Here is a 22,500-nt window from a genome sequence, read left to right as displayed (position 1 = left end):
AACTTCAATGATTTTATTTTCAAAAACTGTATTTTTCCATAATTTTCAATAAAGCAATAGACATTCAAGCTTATTAATGGTTTACTGTTGAAAAGCACAGTATGTACACTTTTCTTTTAAATGATATATTCCTGTTTCATTACCTAAATTCTATGAGAAATTCTTTTTCTGTTTCATGCAGCATATGAAGGACTAATAAAATTTTAAAAGATAGTAAACAGGTATTTGCAATGTTTATCAATTTTACTATATTCAGTAAGTGCTTGGATACTTAAGAACAAAACTCTTAAAATATGATGGCTGAACAAACAATACAGATGAAATATGCTAGAAAGTGATAGATAGTATAGAATGGCTTATTAAAAATAAAATGAAACCATTTAATGAATTTCGTGCATCACACAATTTTAAGGAACAGGCAGTCTGATTATTTATTGAAGCTATATGTAAATAGTGTCAAGAACTATACATTAGTTTCATAATCCAGGATAATCTACAATTGCAGAGATCAGCTACTTTTTTTAGATAACTTTTTCACTCTTTCTAGATAAATGTTAGTTCTGCTTTACCGTCCAATGTAAACATTTAGCAAATATCACAACTTAATATACACTGAGTCGTCAATAGTCATGGAAAGTAGTGGTTATGATGTTAATAGTGAGTCATTCCTCCACAGGCACTCAAATGTGCAGTAACACAACAAGGCGTAGACTTTATGAGATGCTGGAATTGTTTTGAAGAGACATTGATCCATCAGTCTTTCAGTGCTACCCATAATTGCTTTTGTGTATTTAGTGTTGGGTTCATCAAGCATCTGACAGCATCCCATAAGTATTTGATTTGGTTAAGATCAGGTAATCTGGCAGATCAAACCATGGTCACAAATGCTCTGGAGTGTTCATCAAGCCACCTACATGTAACCAAAGAGAAGTGAAATGTTACATTGTCCTGTTGAAGTGTGGTACCTACATTGATGCTTTCTGATGTAAGAATGTCCACATTATATGCACCTGCCATTGGCCCCCACAGCTGGACAATGGTGCTCTGCTGCCATCATTTGAACACTATACAGGTTGTAACTGAGCCCACTCCTTCCTTGACACAACCATGTTGACCTGTGGGATCCATAGATTTATGAGACACTCTCTTAAGTGCCCATCAGCTTGATACAACAGAAACTGTCATTGATTGGGCCATGATGCATGCTGCCATTTTACCATGGTCTAATGATAATGTTTGCAGACCCATGTCAGTCACTGAGCTCTGTGTTGTGGTGACAGCAAGGGGACACAAATCAGTTGGTTACTACAGCCTATGAGGGGTTAGTTACTTACTTGTTCCATTGATCAATAGCACGGAAAACCATTATAATGTGGAATGTGTCAAATGCACAAGAAAAGCACACAGGAAACAAGTTTCTTTTTTGTTTACATTATAGTGTTATATCTAAATATTTCATTCCTTTAAATGGTACAAAATGCATATATCATATCTCCAGATTTATTTACACATATTCAAGAATTCATCTAAGGTATAGAAGGAGTTGTCAAGGAGGTATGATTTCAATTTGCATCTGAAACTATTACTGCTGTCTGTCAGACATTTTATTTCATCTGGTAATTTATCAAAAAGTTTTATAGCAACATATTTTACCCCTTTCTGTGCCAAAGATAGGTTAAGTAAAGGATAGTGTAGGTCTTTCTTTTTTCTGGTATTGCAATCATGAATGTCGCTGTTGATTTTAAACTGGTCCATGATGATGAGAAAAAATTTCATTACTGAGTAAATGTACTGTGAAGCAGTTGTAAGAATTCCTAACCTTTTAAACAGATGCCTACAAGATGTGCAACTATGAACCTCAGCCATTATTCTAACTACTTTCTTTTGAACAGTGAATACCTTTTGCCTAAGTGTTGAGTTGCCCCAGAATATTATTCCATATGACATCAGAGAGTGGAAGTATGCAAAGTACGTTAGCTTACTAACTTCTACATCCTCAAAATTGGCAATTATTCTGATTGCAAAAGTTGCTGAACCTAGTCGCTTTAGGAGATCCAAAATATGAATTTTCCAATTAAGATTCTCATCTATATGTACACCCAAAAACTTAGTATGCTCTACCATGGCTACAGACTTCTTTTGATGTGTTATGTTTATTGAAGGAATTATACTTTTTGCAGCAGAAAACTGGATGTACTGTGTTTTTTCAAAGTTCAGAGCAAGCCCATTCGCAGAAAACCAATTAATAACTTTTCCAAAGACCTTATTTGTGTAATTTTCTATTGGACTTCCTTACACTGGATTAATAATTATGCTTGTATCGTCAGCAAACAATGTCAGTTCACCATCTTATTTCACATAAGAAGGGAGGTCATTCACATATATCAAGAACAGGAGGGGACCCATGATCGAAACTTGTGGAACACCTAATGTAATTTCACCCCAGTTACATGAAGTGGCAAACTCCTTTGAATCACTTGAAGCATATAAAGAGACTTTTTGCTTCCTGTTCTGTAGATATGACTTAAATCACTCGTATGCTGTTCCATTTATACCATAGAATTGTAATTTTTCTAACATAATGTCATGGTTCATACCCTCAAATGCTTTGGATAAGTCACAGAATATTCCTACTGGTGACTTTTTACTATTTAAAGACACTGTTGTGTGGACAGTGAAATTGCATATTGCTGTCTCAGTGGAACAGCAATTTTGAAATCTGCACTGTGATTTACTAAGTATCCCATTACTGTTGAGATGGCTACCCACTCTTGAGTACATTACTCTCTCAAAGCTTTTTGAAAATGCTATAAGCAAGGATACTGGCCGGTAATTATTGACAACTATGGTTTCCCTCTTTTTGTAGAGAGGCCTGAGCATATTTTAACCTGTCTGGAAAAATACACTGAGTCAGTGATGCATTACATATGTGACTCAAAACATCAGCTGTAATTGCTCCACATTGTTTTAATAACTTGTTAGAGATGCCATCTACTCCAACGGAACATTTATTTTTCCCAGATTTTTCTTATTTCACAAGACGTTGTTAGATGAAACTTAATCTGACAAAAATTTTTCAAAACTGACTCTTCCATGTACTGCCTGGCTTTTTCTTTTGAACTATTCTCACCAATTTTTTCTCTTGCACTTAAGAAGTGATTGTTAAATACATTGGCTACCTGTGTACTGTTGGTTAAGATGGTCTCATTCTCTTTAACAGTAATACTACAGGGTGTTTCAAAAATGACCGGTATATTTGAAACGGCATTAAAAACTAAACGAGCAGCGATAGAAATACACCATTTGTTGCAATATGCTTGGGACAACAGTACATTTTCAGGCGGACAAACTTTCGAAATTACAGTAGTTACAATTTTCAACAACAGATGGCGCTGCAAGTGATGTGAAAGATATAGAAGACAATGCAGTCTGTGGGTGCGCCATTCTGTACGTTGTCTTTCTGCTGTAAGCGTGTGCTGTTCACAACGTGCAAGTGTGCTGTAGACAACATGGTTTATTCCTTAGAACAGAGGATTTTTCTGGTGTTGGAATTCCACCGCCTAGAACACAGTATCGTTGCAACAAGACGAAGTTTTCAACGGAGGTTTAATGTAACCAAAGGACCGAAAAGCGATACAATGAAGGATCTGTTTGAAAAATTTCAACGGACTGGGAACGTGACGGATGAACGTGCTGGAAAGGTAGGGCGACCGCGTACAGCAACCACAGAGGGCAACGCGCAGCTAGTGCAGCAGGTGATCCAACAGCGGCCTCGGGTTTCCATTCGCCGTGTTGCAGCTGCGGTCCAAATGACGCCAACGTCCACGTATCGTCTCATGTGCCAGAGTTTACACCTCTATCCATACAAAATTCAAACGCGGCAACCCCTCAGCGCCGCTACCATTGCTGCACGAGAGACATTCGCTATTGATATAGTGCACAGGATTGATGACGGCGATATGCATGTGGGCAGCATTTGGTTTACTGACGAAGCTTATTTTTACCTGGACGGCTTCGTCAATAAACAGAACTGGCGCATATGGGGAACCGAAAAGCCCCATGTTGCAGTCCCATCGTCCCTGCATCCTCAAAAAGTACTGGTCTGGGCCGCCATTTCTTCCAAAGGAATCATTGGCCCATTTTTCAGATCCGAAACGATTACTGCATCACGCTATCTGGACATTCTTCGTGAATTTGTAGCGGTACAAACTGCCTTAGACGACACTGCGAACACCTCGTGGTTTATGCAAGATGGTGCCCGGCCACATCGCACGGCCGACATCTTTAATTTCCTGAATGAATATTTCGATGATCGTGTGATTGCTTTGGGCTATCCGAAACATACAGGAGGCGGCGTGGATTTGCCTCCCTATTCGCCAGACATGAACCCCTGTGACTTCTTTCTGTGGGGACACTTGAAAGACCAGGTGTACCGCCAGAATCCAGAAAGAAGTGAACAGCTGAAGCAGTACATCTCATCTGCATGTGAAGCCATTCCGCCAGACACGTTGTCAAAGGTTTCGGGTAATTTCATTCAGAGACTACGCCATATTATTGCTACGCATGGTGGATATGTGGAAAATATCATACTATAGAGTTTCTCAGACCGCAGCGCCATCTGTTGTTGAAAATTGTAACTACTGTAATTTCGAAAGTTTGTCTGCCTGAAAATGTACTGTTGTCGTAAGCATATTGCAACAAACGGTGTATTTCTATCGCTGCTCGTTTAGTTTTTATTGCCGTTTCAAATATACTGGTCATTTTTGAAACACCCTGTACATACCCCAGTGGTTACTTTTCCTGTCTCCCTTATAACAACATTCCATACTGATTTTATTTTATTGCTGGAGTTGTTAATTTCTTCTCTGACATACATATTTCTTGATTTCCTTACAACTTTTCTCAGTATGTTACAGTAATTTTTACAGTGTAAAACTACTTCTGGATCTTTACTAGTTCTTGCTGTCTCATACAGTTTTCTTTTTCTTTCTGAAGACACTTTAATAACTGTAGTAATCCATGGTTTCCTTGAAAAGTTTGTTGTTTTACATTTAGTAATTTTCTTTGGAAAACAGTGTTCAAAAAGAGATGTAAATTATCAAGAAATACGCTGCATTTATTATTGGCATTTGTCTCATTATATACATCTTCCCAGTTTACATTTCCAAAACTTTCACTGAAGTGATCTATATATACTGGGTTGATCACACTCACACTTTTACTTAATGGTTTCTGAAGTGTACACCCTATTAGGTTTTGTAAGTTAATCGGTTGTGCATCATGGTCAGACACTCCATTTACCACAGGGAAAGCATGTGTTTGTTCTTCATCCTCTTGCTGTACAAATACATTATCTATCAGAGTACTACTGTCCTGAGCTATATGTGTAGGGTAATTGATTACTGATTCTAAGTTATATGTTGTTAACAACACTTTTAGTTCGCTTTTCCTATCAGAATTGCTTAGAATGTTAACATTTAAATCACCAAAGATTAATAACCTCTTCTTTTTGTCTGACAGACAGTGTAATAGGGAGTCAAACTTTTTTATGAATAGCTCCCAATCTCCTAGTGGAGACCTGTACACTGTTGCTAACATCAACACAACATTATCTAGTTGAATTTCACATACTAGCAGTATGGCATTGAAAAATTCAAATAAATGATCTGCACTTACCAGGCAACTTGTCTGTGGTTGCTCTGCTGGTATTGTGTTTGACTTCAGCTAAATCTCGCTTTGCTGATACAGTGCGTGTGATTCTCTCTTTTGTTGATTCCCTCAACCTATGGGATGTGAGACTTTTCTTTGCTGTTGATCTGTAACATGAGAAGTACAAAAGATAATGAGCTTCATATGATATTGCATTATGTCAAAGAGCAATGGCAGCCAGAGACTGTGGCTGTGTGCATGGATTATGTTTGAATTGGTGACCAGAGCCTAGTTATGTGTGTGTGAGCTGCATTTGCAAGAGTATGTGTGTGTATGTTGTCTATTCTGATGAAGATCTGTTTGGCGGAAAGCTTTGTTTGACAGTCTTTTTGTAGTGCCCATCTGCGATTCAGCATCTCAGATATATGGGGAGTAGCAACAATCCTTTTCATAATATTGTCATTATTCTGTCTTAGATTTCCCATTGTTTGATTTAGTGATTAATGTGTGAAATTTAAAAATTTCCCGGTGTAGAGATTGTTCCATGAAATACTTGGTGAACTGCTGGATGTCAATGACTTGCTGCCACATCATTTTCATGTGTATACTGGGAAAGATACACTGTGCTTTCCTATACAAAGCTGCATTGGCACATGTTCGGTGCACACAGTTGTCACTCTGCATGCATTGCTAGAGCACATGTGCATCTGCTTCATGTCTGTGTGCTGCTGTGAGTGTCCTCCATAGTGAAAACTCGCTCATTGATTGACTGTCTTCACACAGTAAAATTGCAGAGCAACACTGGCTATGCAGGGCACAAAGTTTTCAATGACAGGATTCCATGTGTTATCAAACTGGAAACTACTGTCCCAAATAATAAGTGCCTCAGGCCTAAATTTCATAGAATGATGATTAATGTATCAGAAAAATTATCTAAGTTATTATGCACTGTCTGAGACCCTTATAAACTAGGATCGTGATTTTCAGTGACAACTGCACACACTTTGCATGTGACAGTGTGTTTTTAAACAGGGGAGTTCAATGTACTTGCCATATATACTTGGAAATGGTCAGAAGACTATGCAGTGAAATATTGTGCCAGCAAGTTATTGACATCCAGTTGTTCACCCAAAATTTCATGGATTAATGGTTAATGTAACTGACAAATTACATACGTTATTGCATACTAAGCCACCAAGTATTTAGACAGGTAATATTTATGGCATAATTATATTTCTCTTTTTTTGACAAAACTGTTGCGGAAATGGATAATATGTTCAAGATGATAAAATATTATATCAATTAAATTACATAGTTACTGAAAAACAAAACACAACAAAATTCAGGTTAAAAGCCCACCTTAGATTATACTAAGTAGAAAAAACTTTTGTATTCTGTAAATGTCTAAAGTGAGTCATTGAAGTCAACCTCCCTTATAGCTGAGGTAGCCATTGCACTCTGTGTGGAGGTGCTCATCTCAGAGGTAGGCTTGTTAAACTTCTAAAGAAATAGTGAATTAGAGAATTCTGCATAGCAGGTGTAAAACAAAGCATAGGTTGATAGAGAGAGAGATTTTGAATGAAATATGCTTGGCTGACTCCACAAAATCGAGAACCAAAACATTCCCATAACATTGTTGTTAAACCTTCCCACCAAAACCCTCAGCTCCACAGAAGTTTAAGTCCTATCCAAAGGCCTCACCTTTAGCCTTACAGCCATATCTGGATTTGTCAAAGACCTACTCTCCTTCTCCCACTCACTGCAAAGGAAGCACTTCTTTTCCATCAGTCCTTCCAACCAAAACCACATTGAAACCTGCCTCTTCCAGTTCATGCCACCAACCAACCATGATCCTCCCCTGCCAACTACTACCTATCCACCCATTGGTCACCTTCCAGGAATTCCTCGCCATCCTTCCCCACATCCCTTCTTCAGAATACCAGTGTTTCAGTAGAAGAAAGAATAGCCATACACAACCTCAAACCAAATCCTGACCTATTCATACTACTTGCAGTTAAAGGTTCCACCCCTGTCATGAATCACACTGACTACATGGTAGAAGGCCTCCAGCAGTTATCTGACTCATCCACCTATAAACTCTGCCAAAGTAATCCCATCCCATAAGTCCAACAAAACCTCCAGTCCTTGCTTAAAGCCTTAGGCCCTTACCAGAACATCTCCCTGGAATTCATTTTTCTCATGCCCATGGTCTTACTGCTATTGAACACTAGCTTTCCCAGTGTCCTTCAGACTCCTTCAAGAATATCTCACCTTTATCCATTTGTCTCATGCCCATGGTCTTACTGCTATTGAACATTAGCTTTCCCAATGGCCTTCACACTCCATCCCACTATCTCATTCCTCATACACATTATTAACTTTTCCTAACCCACAACTACTTCACCTTTGAAGGGAAGGTATACAAACAAATCTGCAGTACAGACATGGGCAACTGCTTGGACCCTCCTATACCAACCTTTTTATGGGCCATGTAAAAAAGACCTATCTAGACTCCCAAACACCAAGCCTTAGCCTGATTCAGGTTCATTGACGATATCTTCCTGATCTGGATCAGGGCCAAGACATCCAATCTCCATTCCTTCACAACCTTAACACCACCTCTCTCATATGCTTCACATTGTCCTCTTCCACCCAGCCAACCCACCCATCCTCCACAATATCCTAGTCCATCCCTATGCCACTCCGAAACCCAAACTGCTTGCCACAAGGATCATATACCTGTGAAACACACAGGTGCAAAACACGCCCAATCCACCCACTCAGCATTTCCTGTTCCAGTCCTGTCACAGGTTTATCCTACTCCTTTAGGGGTAGGACCACCTGTGAAAACAGCCATGTCATTTACCAGGTCTGCTGCAACCTTTGCACAGCTTTTTATATTGGTAAGTCTACCAAGTCTACCAACCAGCTGTTCACCAGGATGAATAACCACTGGCAAACCGTGGTCAAGAACAAAGTAGACCACAGCATGGCAGCTGAATATAACACACTCGATTTCAATGGCTTCTTCGTTATCTAAGCCATTTGGATCCTTTTCCCCACCACCAGCTCCTCTGAACTGTGCAGATGGGAGTTATACTTACAACACATTCACTGTTCCTGTAATTATCCTGGCCTCAATCTATGATAACATACTGTCCCCACTCCCTTCACCGACGAGTTTCCACCCCCTCTGACCTACTATCTCCTCCCCATTCTCATATCCCACCCTGTTTATTTGCCACTCTCTGCCAACATAACTGCTTGTCTTTCCCCGCTCCTGTCCTTTTTTGCTCCTTTTTTCACCACCTCCCTGTCCCAGATTCCAGATTCTCCTGATGCTGTGCCTGTTGGCACTCTCCACCAGACAGCGTTTATTTGTCTCCCTACCCATACACTACTATCCATTCCCCTTCCTCATCCTGTCCAGATTGCTGCTTGCATCCAAAGTGACAGCTGCATTCCGGCCTTAGGTGCTGGAGTTGATGGTCATGTGTGCATGAGGTTCACTTGCTTGTGTGTATGAATGGTGTGTGTGTGTGTGTGTGTGTGTGTGTGTGTGTGTGTGTGTGTGTGTGTGTGTGTGTGTGTGTACGTGTGTGTGTCTTTTACTGATGAAAGCTACTGATACCATCTGGACTTACTGTAGAGTTTTGTTTTCCACACCTGCCTGTGCAACATAGACTTTTGATCCTAGCTAACCCATTTCCCCTCCCTGTCTCTTTGCTTATCGCAACACACACACACACACACACACACACACACACACACACACACATATACCTCATCGTTCCTTTTCTGCGATGTTTCTCTATGTTTTAACGTATTTGAGTGTTTTTTCATCTTGTTTCATGGGGTTTCACGTATTTTTGCGGATTTGTCCCTATTTTTATGCATCTGTGCGTATTTTTGCGTATCTGTGCGTGTTTCTGCGTTTCTTTCCATATGTTTTACGCATTTTTACGCGGCTTGTCGATTATAGGTCCTCTCTGAACCCTCAACACCTATCTTGCCCATTTCTGCGAAGTTCCCATACCTTTTACACCATTCCTGCCACAATGAACCCCTTGTCCATCTTTCTGCGCCAGTTCGGAAATGTATCCCTTTCTGTGGCTAAAACCGAGCCCCACATCCTATTTCTCAAATGCTTCCCAAACCATGGAATTCCCCTCCCTCCCAAACGGAAAACACATCTCCATGGCACAGGCATCCCAGAACCACCTCTAGTCCCTCCGCAACATACTACTACTCTGCAATCCCTACTCTGTACATCACATCTCTGAAACTGAATCCCTTGCTCTCCAGCACCTGGAGGAGAATTCCAGATACCACCTCCATAAGTTATCCAGCCTGCTGACATCTTACTGCTGCCTCGGGCACCACTATCCAATCCCTGTTGTACCCATTCAGTTCCTCCTCATCCACCCCTCACAGCAGCTAAATCCTGCCTACGTGACCTTTTCAATGTGCCATATCCCCCAAAACTTTCTGCAAGCTCTCCACCAAATCCAGAGCCAAAACATTCCCATAACACCGTTGTTAATCTTTCCACCAAAACTCTCAGCTCCACAGAAGTTTCTATTCTATACAAAGGCCTCACCTTTAATCCTACACCCAAATTAAACCGTGCTGGATTTGTCAAAGACCTACTCTCCTTCTCCCAATCCCTGCAATGGAAGCACTTCTTTGCTGTCAATCCCTCCAACCAAAACCACCCTAATTCCAACACTGAAACCTGCCTCTTACAGTTCATACTCCCATCCAACCATGATCCTCCCACCCTCCCACCCAACCACACACTAGTTACCTGCCAAGAATTCCTTACCTCCAGGTTAGTCTCATCATCCTTCCCCAGGTCCCTTCTTCAGAACACCAACCTTTCAATAGAAGAAAGAACAGCCATACACAATCTGAAAACGAATCCTGACCTATCATACTATCTGCAGAAAAAGGTTCCACCCCTGTTGTCATAAAACACAGCGACTACTTGGCAGAAGGCCTCTGCCAATTATCTGACTCCTCCACCTACTCTGCAAGAGTGATCCCATCCCAGAAGTTCAACACAGCCTGCAATCCCTGCTTAAAGCCTTAGGTCCTTCCCAGAACACCTCTCCTGAATCCATTTCCCTCCTCACCCCTGTGACACCCTACATACTCACCATCCACATGCTCCCCAAAATCCACAAACTCAATAATCCTGGACACCCCATTGTGGATGGTTATTGTGCCCCCACTGAACGAATTTTGACCCACACTGACCAATATTTCCAACCAATTGCCTGTAATCTAGCCTCCCGCAACAAAGTTTCCAAACATTTCCTTCCCAAACTCTCCACCATCCCTATTCTTTTACCTCCTTGTCCTTACTCATCACTGTTGATGCCACCTCTCTCATGCCCATGGTCTTGCCACTATTGAATTAGCTTTCCCAATGCCCTTCAGACTAAATCCTCTACCTCATTCTTCATACATCTTAATAACTTTAGCCTTTGAAGGGAAGATATGTAAACAAATCCGCAGCATAGCCACGGGCACCAGCATTGCGCCCTCCTATACCAACATTTTTATGGGCCATCTAGAGGAGACCTTCCCAGCCTCCCAAAACACCAAACCCCTAGTCTGGTTCAGGTTCACTGATGATATCTTTATGATCTGGACTCAGAATGAAGATGCCCTATCTTCATTCTTTCACAAATTCAACACCTTCTCTTCCATCTGTTTCATGTGATCCTCCTGAACCCATCATGCCACTTTCCTAGGTGTTGACCTCCTGCTCTAGATGGCGCCATCTGCACCTCTGTCCACCAACAGTACCTGCATTTTGACTGCTGTCATCGCTTTCACACAAAAAAATTCCCTTCCACACAGCCTGGCCACTTGGGGGATGATGTATCTGCAGTGACAAAAACTCCCTTGGTCAGTTTGTTGAGGGTCTCACCAAGGCCTTCACTGACAGGCACTAATCCCCAGACCTAATCCACAAACAAATCTGGTGGGCCATTTCCACTCACACCCCAATCCTCCCACCACCCCCAAGAACCAGTCACGGAGGACTGTCCCGTTCATCAACTAGTACTTCCTTGGACTGGAACAACTGGACCAGTCATTCCCCATGCCTTTGATTATCTATCATCATGCCCTGAAATGAGGACATCCTACCCGAGATACTTCCCATCCCTCCTAAAGTGGTGCTCCATCACCCACCCATCCTCCACAACATCCTAGTCCATCCCTTTGCCACTCTGAACCTAAACTCCTTGCCACAAGGGTCATATATTTGTGAAATACACAGATGCAAAACCTGTCCAATCCACTCACCCAGCACTTCCTTTTCCAGTCCTGTTGCAGGTTTATTCGACTCCTTCAGGGACAGGGCCACCTGTGAAAATAGTCATCTTATTTACCAGCTCTGCTGCAACCATTGCAAAGCTTTTTATATTGGTAGGACTACCAACCAACTGTTCATCTGGATGAATGGCCACTGGCAAACCATGGTCAGGAGCAAAGTAGACCATCGTGTGGCAGCTGAACATAACACACTTGATTTCGATGGCTGCTTTACTGTCTGGATCCTTCCCTCCACCACCACATTTTCTGAACTGTGCAGATGGGAGTTATCCTTAGAACACATTCTCTGCTACCATAACTATCCTGGCCTCAGCCTACGGTAACATACTATCCTCACACCCTTCACCCAACAGTTTCATCTCCTCTGGCCTATCATATCCTTGCCATTCTCATCTTCCACCCTGATTAATTGCTGCCCTCTGTCAATGCATCTGCTAATCTATCCCAGCTTCTCTCCTTTTTTGCTCCTTTTTTCTCCAGGTCCCTGCCCCACATTCTCCTAACGCTGCACCTATTGGAGTTCTAGTCCCTGCACAATCCACCAGACATCTCTCTTCCCATACATACTTACTGAATTATTCCTTCCCTGTCCCATCCAGATTGCTGCTTGCATCCCTTGTGATAGTTGCATTCCAGCCTGATATGCTGGAATTGGTAGTTATGTGTGCATGAAGTGCGCTTGCTTGTGTATATGAGTGGTGTGTGTCCCTCTTTTACTGATGAAAGCAGTGGCTGAAAGCTTTACATGATTTTCTTTTCATTGTGATTGTCTGCAACTTAATGTGTTTTCCTTACAGTAACCTCCATGGCACACAATCACTATAAAGAAACAGAGATTGCTACATAATTGGTGTAAAACAAAGTGTAAGGTTACAGATAGAGAGATGCTGAATGAAATGTGTTTGGCTGTCAAGAAAGCAATGTGTGTTTCCTTCAATCACTACTATAGCAGAATAGTGTCAAGTGATCTTTCAAAGAACCCAAAGAAATTCTTGTCATATGTAAAGGCTATCAGTGGCACCAAAGTTAGTGACAAGTTCCTAGCAAATGCTACTGGTACTGAAATTGATGGTAGCAAAGCAAAAGATGAAAAGCTTAAATTAATTTTCAAATGTTCCTTTACAAAAGAAGACCTAGGAGAATTGCCCTAATTTAATCTTCATACTACTGAAAAGATGAATGAAATGAGTATTAGTGTCAGTGCTGTTGAGAGACAGTTGAAATAGTTAAAATTGAACAAAGCTCCAGGGGCTGATGGAATCCCTGTCATACTCATTACTGAACTTGTGGCTGTGTTAGCTCCCCTTCTAACTATTATCTATAGCAGATCCCTTGACCAAAAAGTTGTACCCAGTTCTTGAAAAAAGGCACAGGTCCCACCCGTCTAGAAGAAGGGTAGTGAAGTGATCCACAAAACTAGCGTCCAGTGTCCCTGACATTGATTTGTTGTAGAATTTTAGAACACATTAAGATCTTAAACACAATGAGATATCTTGAACAGAATGACCTCCTCAATGCCACCCAGCATGGATTTTGAAAACATTGATAATTTGAAACTCACACTTTTCTCATATGACATACTGAAAGCTTTGGATCAAAGTAACCATGTAGATGCAGTGTTTCTTGATTTCCCAAAAGCATTTGACTCAGTACTGCACCTACACTTGTCATCAAAAGTACGATCATACAGGGTATCAAATAAAATTTGTGACTGGGTTGAGGACTTTTTGGCAGGGAGGACACAGCACGTTGTCTTGGATGGAGAGTCATCATCAGATGTAGAAGTAACTTCAGTTGTGTCCCATGGAAGTGTGTTGGGGGTCCTTGCTATTCATGTTGTATATTAATGATCTTGTAGACAATATTAATAGTAAAATCAGGCTTTTTGCAGATGACACAGTTATCTATAATGAAGTACAGTCAGAAAGAAGCAGCATAAATATTCAGTCAGATCTTGATAAGATTTCAAAGTTGTGCAGAGATTGGCAGCTTGCTCTAAATGTTCAGAAATGTAAAATTTTCACTTCACTAAAATGAAAAAAATGTAGTATCCTATGACCATAATGTCAATTAGCTATTGTTGAAACTGACTAACTCACACAAATACCTGGGTGTACCACTTTGTAGGTATATGAAATATGAAATGGAATGATCACAAATGTTCAGCTCATATGTAAAGCAGGTGGTAGACTTTGGTTTATTGGTAGAGTACTGGGGAACTGCAATCAGTCACCAAAGGAGACTGCTTACAAATGACTCGTGTGACCAGTTCAGAATATTGCTCAACTGTGCGAGACCTAGCCAACAATACAACATAATGTTTACATTTTACATTTGACCACACTATTTTTACATTACAGGAAAGATGATGATGAATCCTAGCCCTCCATGTCTGGAGCTACCTCTTACATAGAATAAAATAAGAGAAAAAAAATAATGTCATCACAAAAAATCTTTCTGGATGCTCATAGTATAACATGGTGTTTGTACATAGTGGTCGGATGCGTGGTTTCAGATCCAAGTGACAGACAACAACCTGAAAGGTTCAGCATTCAATCTCTACTTGGAGCAAGATTGTTTCCTGTCACTCTTAAGTGAATATAAAAAAATGTCAAATTTCAGCATATCATGTTCCCCTAAAACTATGTGGATGGACAAGTTCTCAGGTCAGAGGAAGATAGAGACATGCAAATACTACCCTGCCTACGAAAGGTCAGAGGAAATCAAATGTACTGTTTGGGGTATATACCTGCTGACTACTACTTTGTCAAGGAGCAGCCTTAACATAGTCATAAATGTGGTGCATTGTGAACTAATGGCCGGCCGGGGTGGCCGAGCGGTTCTAGGTGCTGCAGTCTAGAACCGCGTGACCGCTTCGGTTGCAGGTTCGAATCCTGCCTCGGGCATGAATGTGTGTGATGTCCTTAGGTTAGTTAGGTTTAAGTAGTTCTAAGTTCTAGGGGACTTATGACCTTAGAAGTTAAGTCCTATAATGCTCAGAGCCATTGGAACGATTGTGAACTAACATAAAAAAATGAAATGCAAATATGAGTACCAAGCTATTATAACTACACAGAAAAAACAGCGAGGCATAAATGTAAGAATATGCCATGCTCTCATTCCATCTGCTGAAGATGTATAGCTATCTTTCTATACAATTATCATTTTAACTGCAACTTCAATTTTTAATGTATGATGTTGCAGAATATTAACGAATTCTAATACTCTCCTAATAACTTTAAAAAGTTCATCTGTGATAGACCAATTTCTCATTGTGACAACAGAGACCCAAACTTGCATTGGTGCCTTAGTACAGATCTCACAAGCTCCTTAATGCAAGTTCCATGTTCCCAATTACCCCCCCCCCCCCCCCCAAATCCCTCCGAAGAATCAATAGTCTTTGGTTTAGAGATGAATGAAAACAACTTGAAAGTCAAAAATCGACTTATGAAACAGGTAGTGCACTGACAAAGCAAGTTTAACATTTAATGATGCCAGGGGCCGCATACGTGCCAGCGAGCGCTGTGATTGGTCGACAAAGCTCGCTCCGAGCATGCGTAAAAGGTTTCACCTCATCTACCGCCGTTAGCCGGTGCACAAACGACCCCCGTATTAAACTTCCTGACAGATTAAAACTGTGTGCCCGACCGAGACTCGAACTCAGGACCTTTGCCTTTTGCGGGCAAGTGCTCTACCATCTGAGCTACCGAAGCACGACTCACATTCGGTCCTCACAGCTTTACTTCTTCCAGTATCTCGCCTCCTACCTTCCAAACTTTACAGAAGCTCTCCTGCGAACCTGGCAGAACTAGCACTCCTGAAAGAAAGAATACTGCGGAGACATGGCTTAGCCACAGCCTGGGGGATGTTTCCAGAATGAGAATTTCACTCTGCAGCGGAGTTGCGCTGATATGAAACTTCCTGGCAGATTAAAACTGTGTGCCCGACCGAGACTCGAACTCGGGACCTTTGCTTTTCGCGGGCAAGTTCTCTACCATCTGAGCTACCGAAGCACGACTCACGCCCGGTCCTCACAGCTTCACACACGTTCCCACACGTTGGGAAGCCCTGGTGTAGATGAATCGAGAGTGTGCACTCACCTGTCCGCCGTCTTGGAAACGACTGCAGCCTCGCCACTGGAGAGCCGCTTGTGTCCTTGCGCGGCGGGCTGCGCCCGGGCCGTGGCGGCGGTGGAGGCGGAGGTGCCGGCCGGCCTCTGCCTGCGCGGGGGCGGCGGCCGGGGGCGGCGCTCCTCGGCCTCGAGGCTGGACAGTGCGTCCTCGGAGGAGCTGGCGCGCGCCTGCAGCAGCTGCTCGCGGCTGCTCGCGCGCTGCACCAGCCGCGCCGCTCGCTCCCTCCGCGCCGCGCTCGCCGCCGCCGCGGCCGCGCGCCGCTCGCTGACGCTGTCCACGGACGACGTTGAAGACGTGGGCCCCAGCTGCGGCTTGCTCGCCCGCTGAGGCCGGCGCGCCGCCGCCCTCGCCTCTGCCGCCCCCGCCGGCTGGCGGTGCCCCTTGCGCTGCGGCGCCTCGCTGATGGTGCAGAGCGCGCCTCCGCCCCCGGCTCGCGGCTGCCCGCGCCGGTGTCTCCTGCCGCGATCTTCGTCCTCCGCGCAGCTCGGCCTGTTGGAGTCGTCGTCCGAGTAGCCGTTGACCGCCTGCAGGATCTGGTCGGCGGCGCGCGTCAGCTCCTCCAGCATCGCCGTCTCGTGCTGGCGCTGCTCCTGTCTCGTGCGTTGCTGTATCTTCCTGTCCTTCTCCATGCAAATAATCTCCCGGTTCTCGTAAACCGGAGACTCTGACCTTCGCTTCCCACTCGCGCTGCCACTCGTCTTTCTCGAACTTCTCTTCTCTACGTCCATCACTTTCCGCGACGAACTCGCAGATTGTCCTTTAACCACTGCGCTAGACTTCCCAGAGATCTGCCTCCCGTTATCGGGCGCCGCTTTCTTGCGCGCTTCCGGCCTGTCTCCGGTTTCGCAGACATTATCGTAGATGGGCGATATTCTTTTCGCAATTTTCTTGTCTGCAATTGAACCGTACGTTTCCTCCGCGCTTTCAGAGTCGTCGGAAACGTCCTGTTCACAGTACTCGTCTTCCTCCACTGAGACGGTGGACGTCGATTTCAACGTCTCGGACTTCTGTGCGGCAGTGTCCGCGTCCTTGCTGAACGCCTTCTCCGGAGAAACCGATCTTCTCTCTCGTGTACCCGTAAACTTCACTTCTTCGCACATCTCAGCTTCCACTATCTGTCTTCTCGCGTCTATCTTGCCACTCTTGTACTCAACTTTTTCCTTGACGAATGTATTACTTCCCCTCGGCGTAGCACACTTGCCGTCCTCATTGGCAGAGTCTTTGCCAGTGACGAGCCCGTCTCGCTCGGCGGCGTATTTCTCTTTCTGTAGCTCAAACCTTTTCCTTTCGACCACGTACGTTCTGTCATTCTCTTGAGTCTTCCGGCTTCTGCGAGACATCGATCCCGACTCGCCGTCGCCGTAGCATCTCTCAGTGTAAGATATCGGCGCTCTGACTTTGGCTGCTACTTCGTATATTTTGTGAGCAGCGTCTTTTTGGTGCGGCGGCGCAGTCTGCTTGTACAGAGTCTGATCGTCGCAAAGACCAGCCTTCTCCGCGCGCATGCCGACTTTAGCCTGGTGGTGCTTCTCTGCCCGCGTGTCCGAAGGAGAGTAGGCAGACAGCGGTGTCGCAGAATCCGGGTCTTTCGGCGGTGTGTGCACGCTTTGGAATTTGCTCGTGTCCGCGGGCGTCGCGTCTCCTTCGTAGTGGAGAGAGATGGACGTGATCTTGGGGTGTCCGGAGCGCGTACTCACGAACGTCTCCACCGAGCGAAGCCTGCCGGAGTCGTGCGTCGGCAGCGTCGGCCGAGCTGTCGGCAGCTGCCTCACTTCCTCTTCGTGCGCCGTTCTCAAGTACCCTGCAGACAGGAAGCAAATGCAACAGTCTCACGCCGTTCGTGGTACAAGTAAGTTCGCACTATTGGGCGAACAGCCGCGTGCAAAGGCGACGGTAGTAAGTAACGTATCACCAGTAGTATGACCATCCCTGCTCTCCTTTGTCCTTCCATGCAATACCCTGATTCTGGAATATTCCAGAATTTGAAACACGAACAGCTGCTAGCATGAGTTTCTTAGAAGTAGATACCTTAGGGGTTACGAAGCAACTCAAATCGCTTGATACGGGGCAAGTCTTCAGGTCCAGATTGTATACCGATTAGGTTCCTTTCAGATTACGCTGATACAATAGCTCCCTACTTAGCAATCATATACAACCTCTCGCTCACCGATAGATCTGTACCTAGAGATTGGAAAATTGCGCAGGTCGCACCAGTGTTTAAGAAGGGTAGTAGGAGTAATCCATCGAGCTACAGACCTATATCATTGACGTCGGTTTGCAGTAGGGTTTTGGAGCATATACTGTATTCAAACATTATGAATCACCTCGAAGGGAACGATCTACTGATACGTAATCAGCATGGTTTCAGAAAACATCGTTCTTGTGCAACGCAGTTAGCTCTTTATTCGCTCGAAGTAATGGCCGCTATTGACAGGGGATCTCAAGTTGATTCCGTATTTCTAGATTTCCGGAAAGCTTTTGACACCGTTCCTCACAAGCAACTTCTAATCAAGCTGCGGGCCTATGGGGTATCGTCTCAGTTGTGCGACTGGATTCGTGATTTCCTGTCAGGAAGGTCGCAGTTCGTAGTAATAGACGGCAAATCATCGAGTAAAACTGAAGTGATATCAGGTGTTCCCCAGGGAAGCGTCCTGGGACCTCTGCTGTTCCTGATCTATATAAATGACCTGGGTGACAATCTGTTGTTCGCAGATGATGCTGTAATTTACCGTCTAGTAAGGTCATCCGAAGACCAGTATCAGTTGCAAAGCGATTTAGAAAAGATTGCTGTATGGTGTGGCAGGTGGCAGTTGACGCTAAATAACGAAAAGTGTGAGGTGATCCACATGAGTTCCAAAAGAAATCCGTTGGAATTCGATTACTCGATAAATAGTACAATTCTCAAGGCTGTCAATTCAACTAAGTACCTGGGTGTTAAAATTACGAACAACTTCAGTTGGAATGATCACATAGATAATATTGTGGGGAAGGCGAGCCAAAGGTTGCGTTTCATTGGCAGGACACTTAGAAGATGCAATAAAGAGACAGCTTACACTACACTCGTTCGTCCTCTGTTAGAATATTGCTGCGCGGTGCGGGATCCTTACCGGGTGGGATTGACGGTGGTCATCGAAAGGGTGAAAAAAAGGGCAGCTCGTTTTGTATTAACACGTAATAGGGGAGAGAGTGTGGCAGATATGATACGCGAGTTGGGATGGAAGTCATTAAAGCAAAGACGTTTTTCGTCGCGGCGAGATCTATTTACGAAATTTCAGTCACCCACTTTCTCTTCCGAATGCGAAAATATTTTGTTGAGGCCAACCTACATAGGTAGGAATGATCATCAAAATAAAATAAGAGAAATCAGAGCTCGAACATAAAGGTTTAGGTGTTCGTTTTTCCCGCGCGCTGTTCGGGAGTGGAATGGTAGAGAGATAGTATGATTGTGGTTCGATGAACCCTCTGCCAAGCACTTAAATTTGAATTGCAGAGTAATCATGTAGATGTAGATGTAGATGAAGTATGCGTCTTAAGTAATTTTTTTAACGATTATGATGTCAAATATCGAGTCAGTGGATGTGGTGCAGTGGGAAGAAACGTACGTACATTATGAATAGAAAGCATGAATAATTCTGAAGGAACGATTAGACAAACATGTGCTCTATTTCCATGATTTTCAAGGAACAGCTATTTAAAGCTGTCCGAAACACTAACGTGTAGATGACAGTAAATTTTTCTGTTCAATTGTCAGTTTTCCTTTACTAACACCGAGCGAGGTGGCGCAGTGGTTAGCACACTGGACTCGCATTCGGGAGGACGACGGTTCAATCCCGCGTCCGGCCATCCTGATTTAGGTTTTTCGTGATTTCCCTAAATCGCTCCAGGCAAATGCCAGGATGGTTCCTTTGAAAGCGCATGGCCGACTTCCTTCCCAATCCTTCCCTAATCCGATGAGACCGATGGCCTCGCAGTTTGGTCTCTTCCCCCAAGCAACCCAACCTTTACTAACAGATTCATAAATGTCACCGCTTTTTCCATACATTTAGGAGTTCGTGTAAAATAGAACAGGGCAGAACTGCTACAAAACATCACATACGTAAGCAAAAATGAATGAGACTGTACAGGTACCCCAAAGGACCTGTTGATTGTACAGCTCTCGAGTCTGTCGCCAGGTGACGTTGTGGATATCCAACAATAATTCACTGAAGTTACTGTTCAGCGCGGGGTAGCCACGCAGTCTTGGGCGTCTTGTCACTGTCCGTGCGGCTTCCCCCCGTCGGAGGTTCGAGTCCTCCCTCTGGCATGGGTATGTGTGTCGCCCTTAGCTTAAGTCAGTTTAAGTTAGGTTAAGTAGTGTGTAAGCTTAGGGACCGATGACCTCAGCAGTTTGGTTCCATAAGCCCTTAACCACAAATTTCACTGCTGGTGACTGGCAGTACACCACATGAAAGTGTCGAGCAGTTGCGTCGGTGAACTGTTGCGAGATTTACGTAACGTGATTCGGCGGTTTACCCGAGATAAATGTAATCAAGGAATAAATGCGTGAGCTTTCATTTACACAAACATGCTAAAATCGGAAGAACTATAGTGGAGGTACCTGTTATCCGCTAAAAGATAACATGCTATACTTTCCACACAAATCAAGGGATATTAGAAAATATACACTGTATTATAGGATTAAAAGGAAACGTCCAATGGAAATACTACTACGTGTTATGTTTCCTGAAGCCCGACCAGTTTAACGAGCTCATATTTTGGCATAATGTCTGGAAAACATCTGATCAAGATGGCTAGATCAGTCGCAAAATAGCACGCATAACATTGGAATAGTACATCTGACTGAAAAGCCGAAAAGATACTATTAGTCACTCAATGCAGGAACATGCCACAAATCGCAAGTACCGAACATATTTTGGTACAACGAAACAAAAAAAGTCTCTCTCTCTCGAAGATGTTTCTTCATGGTTGTTAGCTTATTATTCTGCTAGTTCGGGAAAAGCAGAGCTTTTGACATTCGTGACAATTCTTATTTTTTGAATTTTTGGAACTTCGAAGTAGAGGTTTTGGACGGCGTTGCAGCAACCTTTTTTATTGTTACACCATTCCATCGAGACGCTGGTGCCACAAAAGGTGAATCTGTGTATGAAGTGCAATGTACGTTTCGTCGCTATTTCGAAAAATATCGTTCTCATCACATGAAAATTAATTAGCGGTGCAATCCAAATTGCACTTATCAATATAAGAGTACTGGCTTTGCAGACTTTTGACGAAACTGTAAAAAGGATATGTTTAGAAGTTTTAATAAATTCACTGCTCTATCAAAAATTGAACTTGTTCTTAGGCTATAATCGCATATTAAGCTTTATAAACTGGGCAAAACACAGAAGTTGTGGACAGTAACAGCCGGAGTAACTTTTGGGCTGAATTTTGTCAGACGTGGTATAAGGATAATTTTCTTACAGGATGGTTATCTCCATCTGTTGCAACTTTTGATTTCTAGAATAAACCAATATCCGCAGGGACTTAATTGTTGAACATGAGACTACCAAGATTTTCCTGACTTGCCTGACAGATGGTATCTTTTCAGCTACTCCATTGTTCTGCACAATATTACGACGTGCGATTTACGCTACTGGCCATTAAAATTGCTACACCAAGAAGGAATGCAGATGATAAACGGGTATTCATTGGATAAATATATTATACTAGAACTGACACGTGATTACATTTTCACGCAATTTGGGTGCATAGATCCTGAGAAATCAGTACGCAGAACAACCACCTCTGCCCTGGCCGTAATAACGGCCTTGATACGCCTGGGTATTGAGTCAAACAGAGCTTGGATGGCGTGTACAGGTACAGCTGCCCATGCAGCTTCAACACGATACCACAGTTCATCAAGAGTAGTGACTGGCGTATTGTGACGAGCCAGTTGCTCGGCCACCATTGACCAGACGTTTTCAGTTAGTGAGAGATATGGAGAATGTGGTGGTCAGGGCAACAGTCGAACATTTTCTGTATCCAGAAACGCCCGTACAGGACCTGCAACATGTAAGGTTCCTGTGCGCAATGATTTTAAACCATCCTGCTTCTAGTAGTCGAAATATCGTGCAGGAAAATCCAATGGTCTCTGCGGCTGGAGAACTAAAAATATATCTTCTAATTACGTCTGAGTTTTTAAGATTTCGTTCTTTAACTGTCCACAAAAACAATAATCATGTGGAGACATATAAGTAATCAACTTGGCAAGAGCCGTTTTGAGAATGACAACTGTTGAGAATGGAGCACATGTTCAGATAATGTTTTTTCTTCAAAATTATTCATGCTAGCTCTTCTTTAAGAATGGTTATTTCTTCCGGAAATGCCCTAA

The 22,500-nt window shown here is 43.3% G+C and overlaps 1 protein-coding gene across 1 annotated transcript in view; it reads right to left on the bottom strand.

Moving 5' to 3' along the window:
• Nucleotides 1-22,500, bottom strand: part of LOC124550602 — a 1,053,220-nt gene that overhangs the window by 5,756 nt on the left and 1,024,964 nt on the right. The window contains exons 9-10 of the mRNA XM_047125358.1: nucleotides 16,098-17,931; nucleotides 5,677-5,816 (exon numbers count right to left, since the gene is read on the bottom strand). Coding sequence (XP_046981314.1) covers nucleotides 5,677-5,816; nucleotides 16,098-17,931 — 1,974 coding nt within the window. The remainder of the gene's footprint in view (nucleotides 1-5,676; nucleotides 5,817-16,097; nucleotides 17,932-22,500) is intronic.

The sequence above is a fragment of the Schistocerca americana genome, chromosome 1, assembly GCF_021461395.2.
Source record: "Schistocerca americana isolate TAMUIC-IGC-003095 chromosome 1, iqSchAmer2.1, whole genome shotgun sequence".
Classification (NCBI taxonomy): domain Eukaryota; kingdom Metazoa; phylum Arthropoda; class Insecta; order Orthoptera; family Acrididae; genus Schistocerca; species Schistocerca americana.
This window is presented reverse-complemented; position numbering and strand designations above follow the sequence as displayed.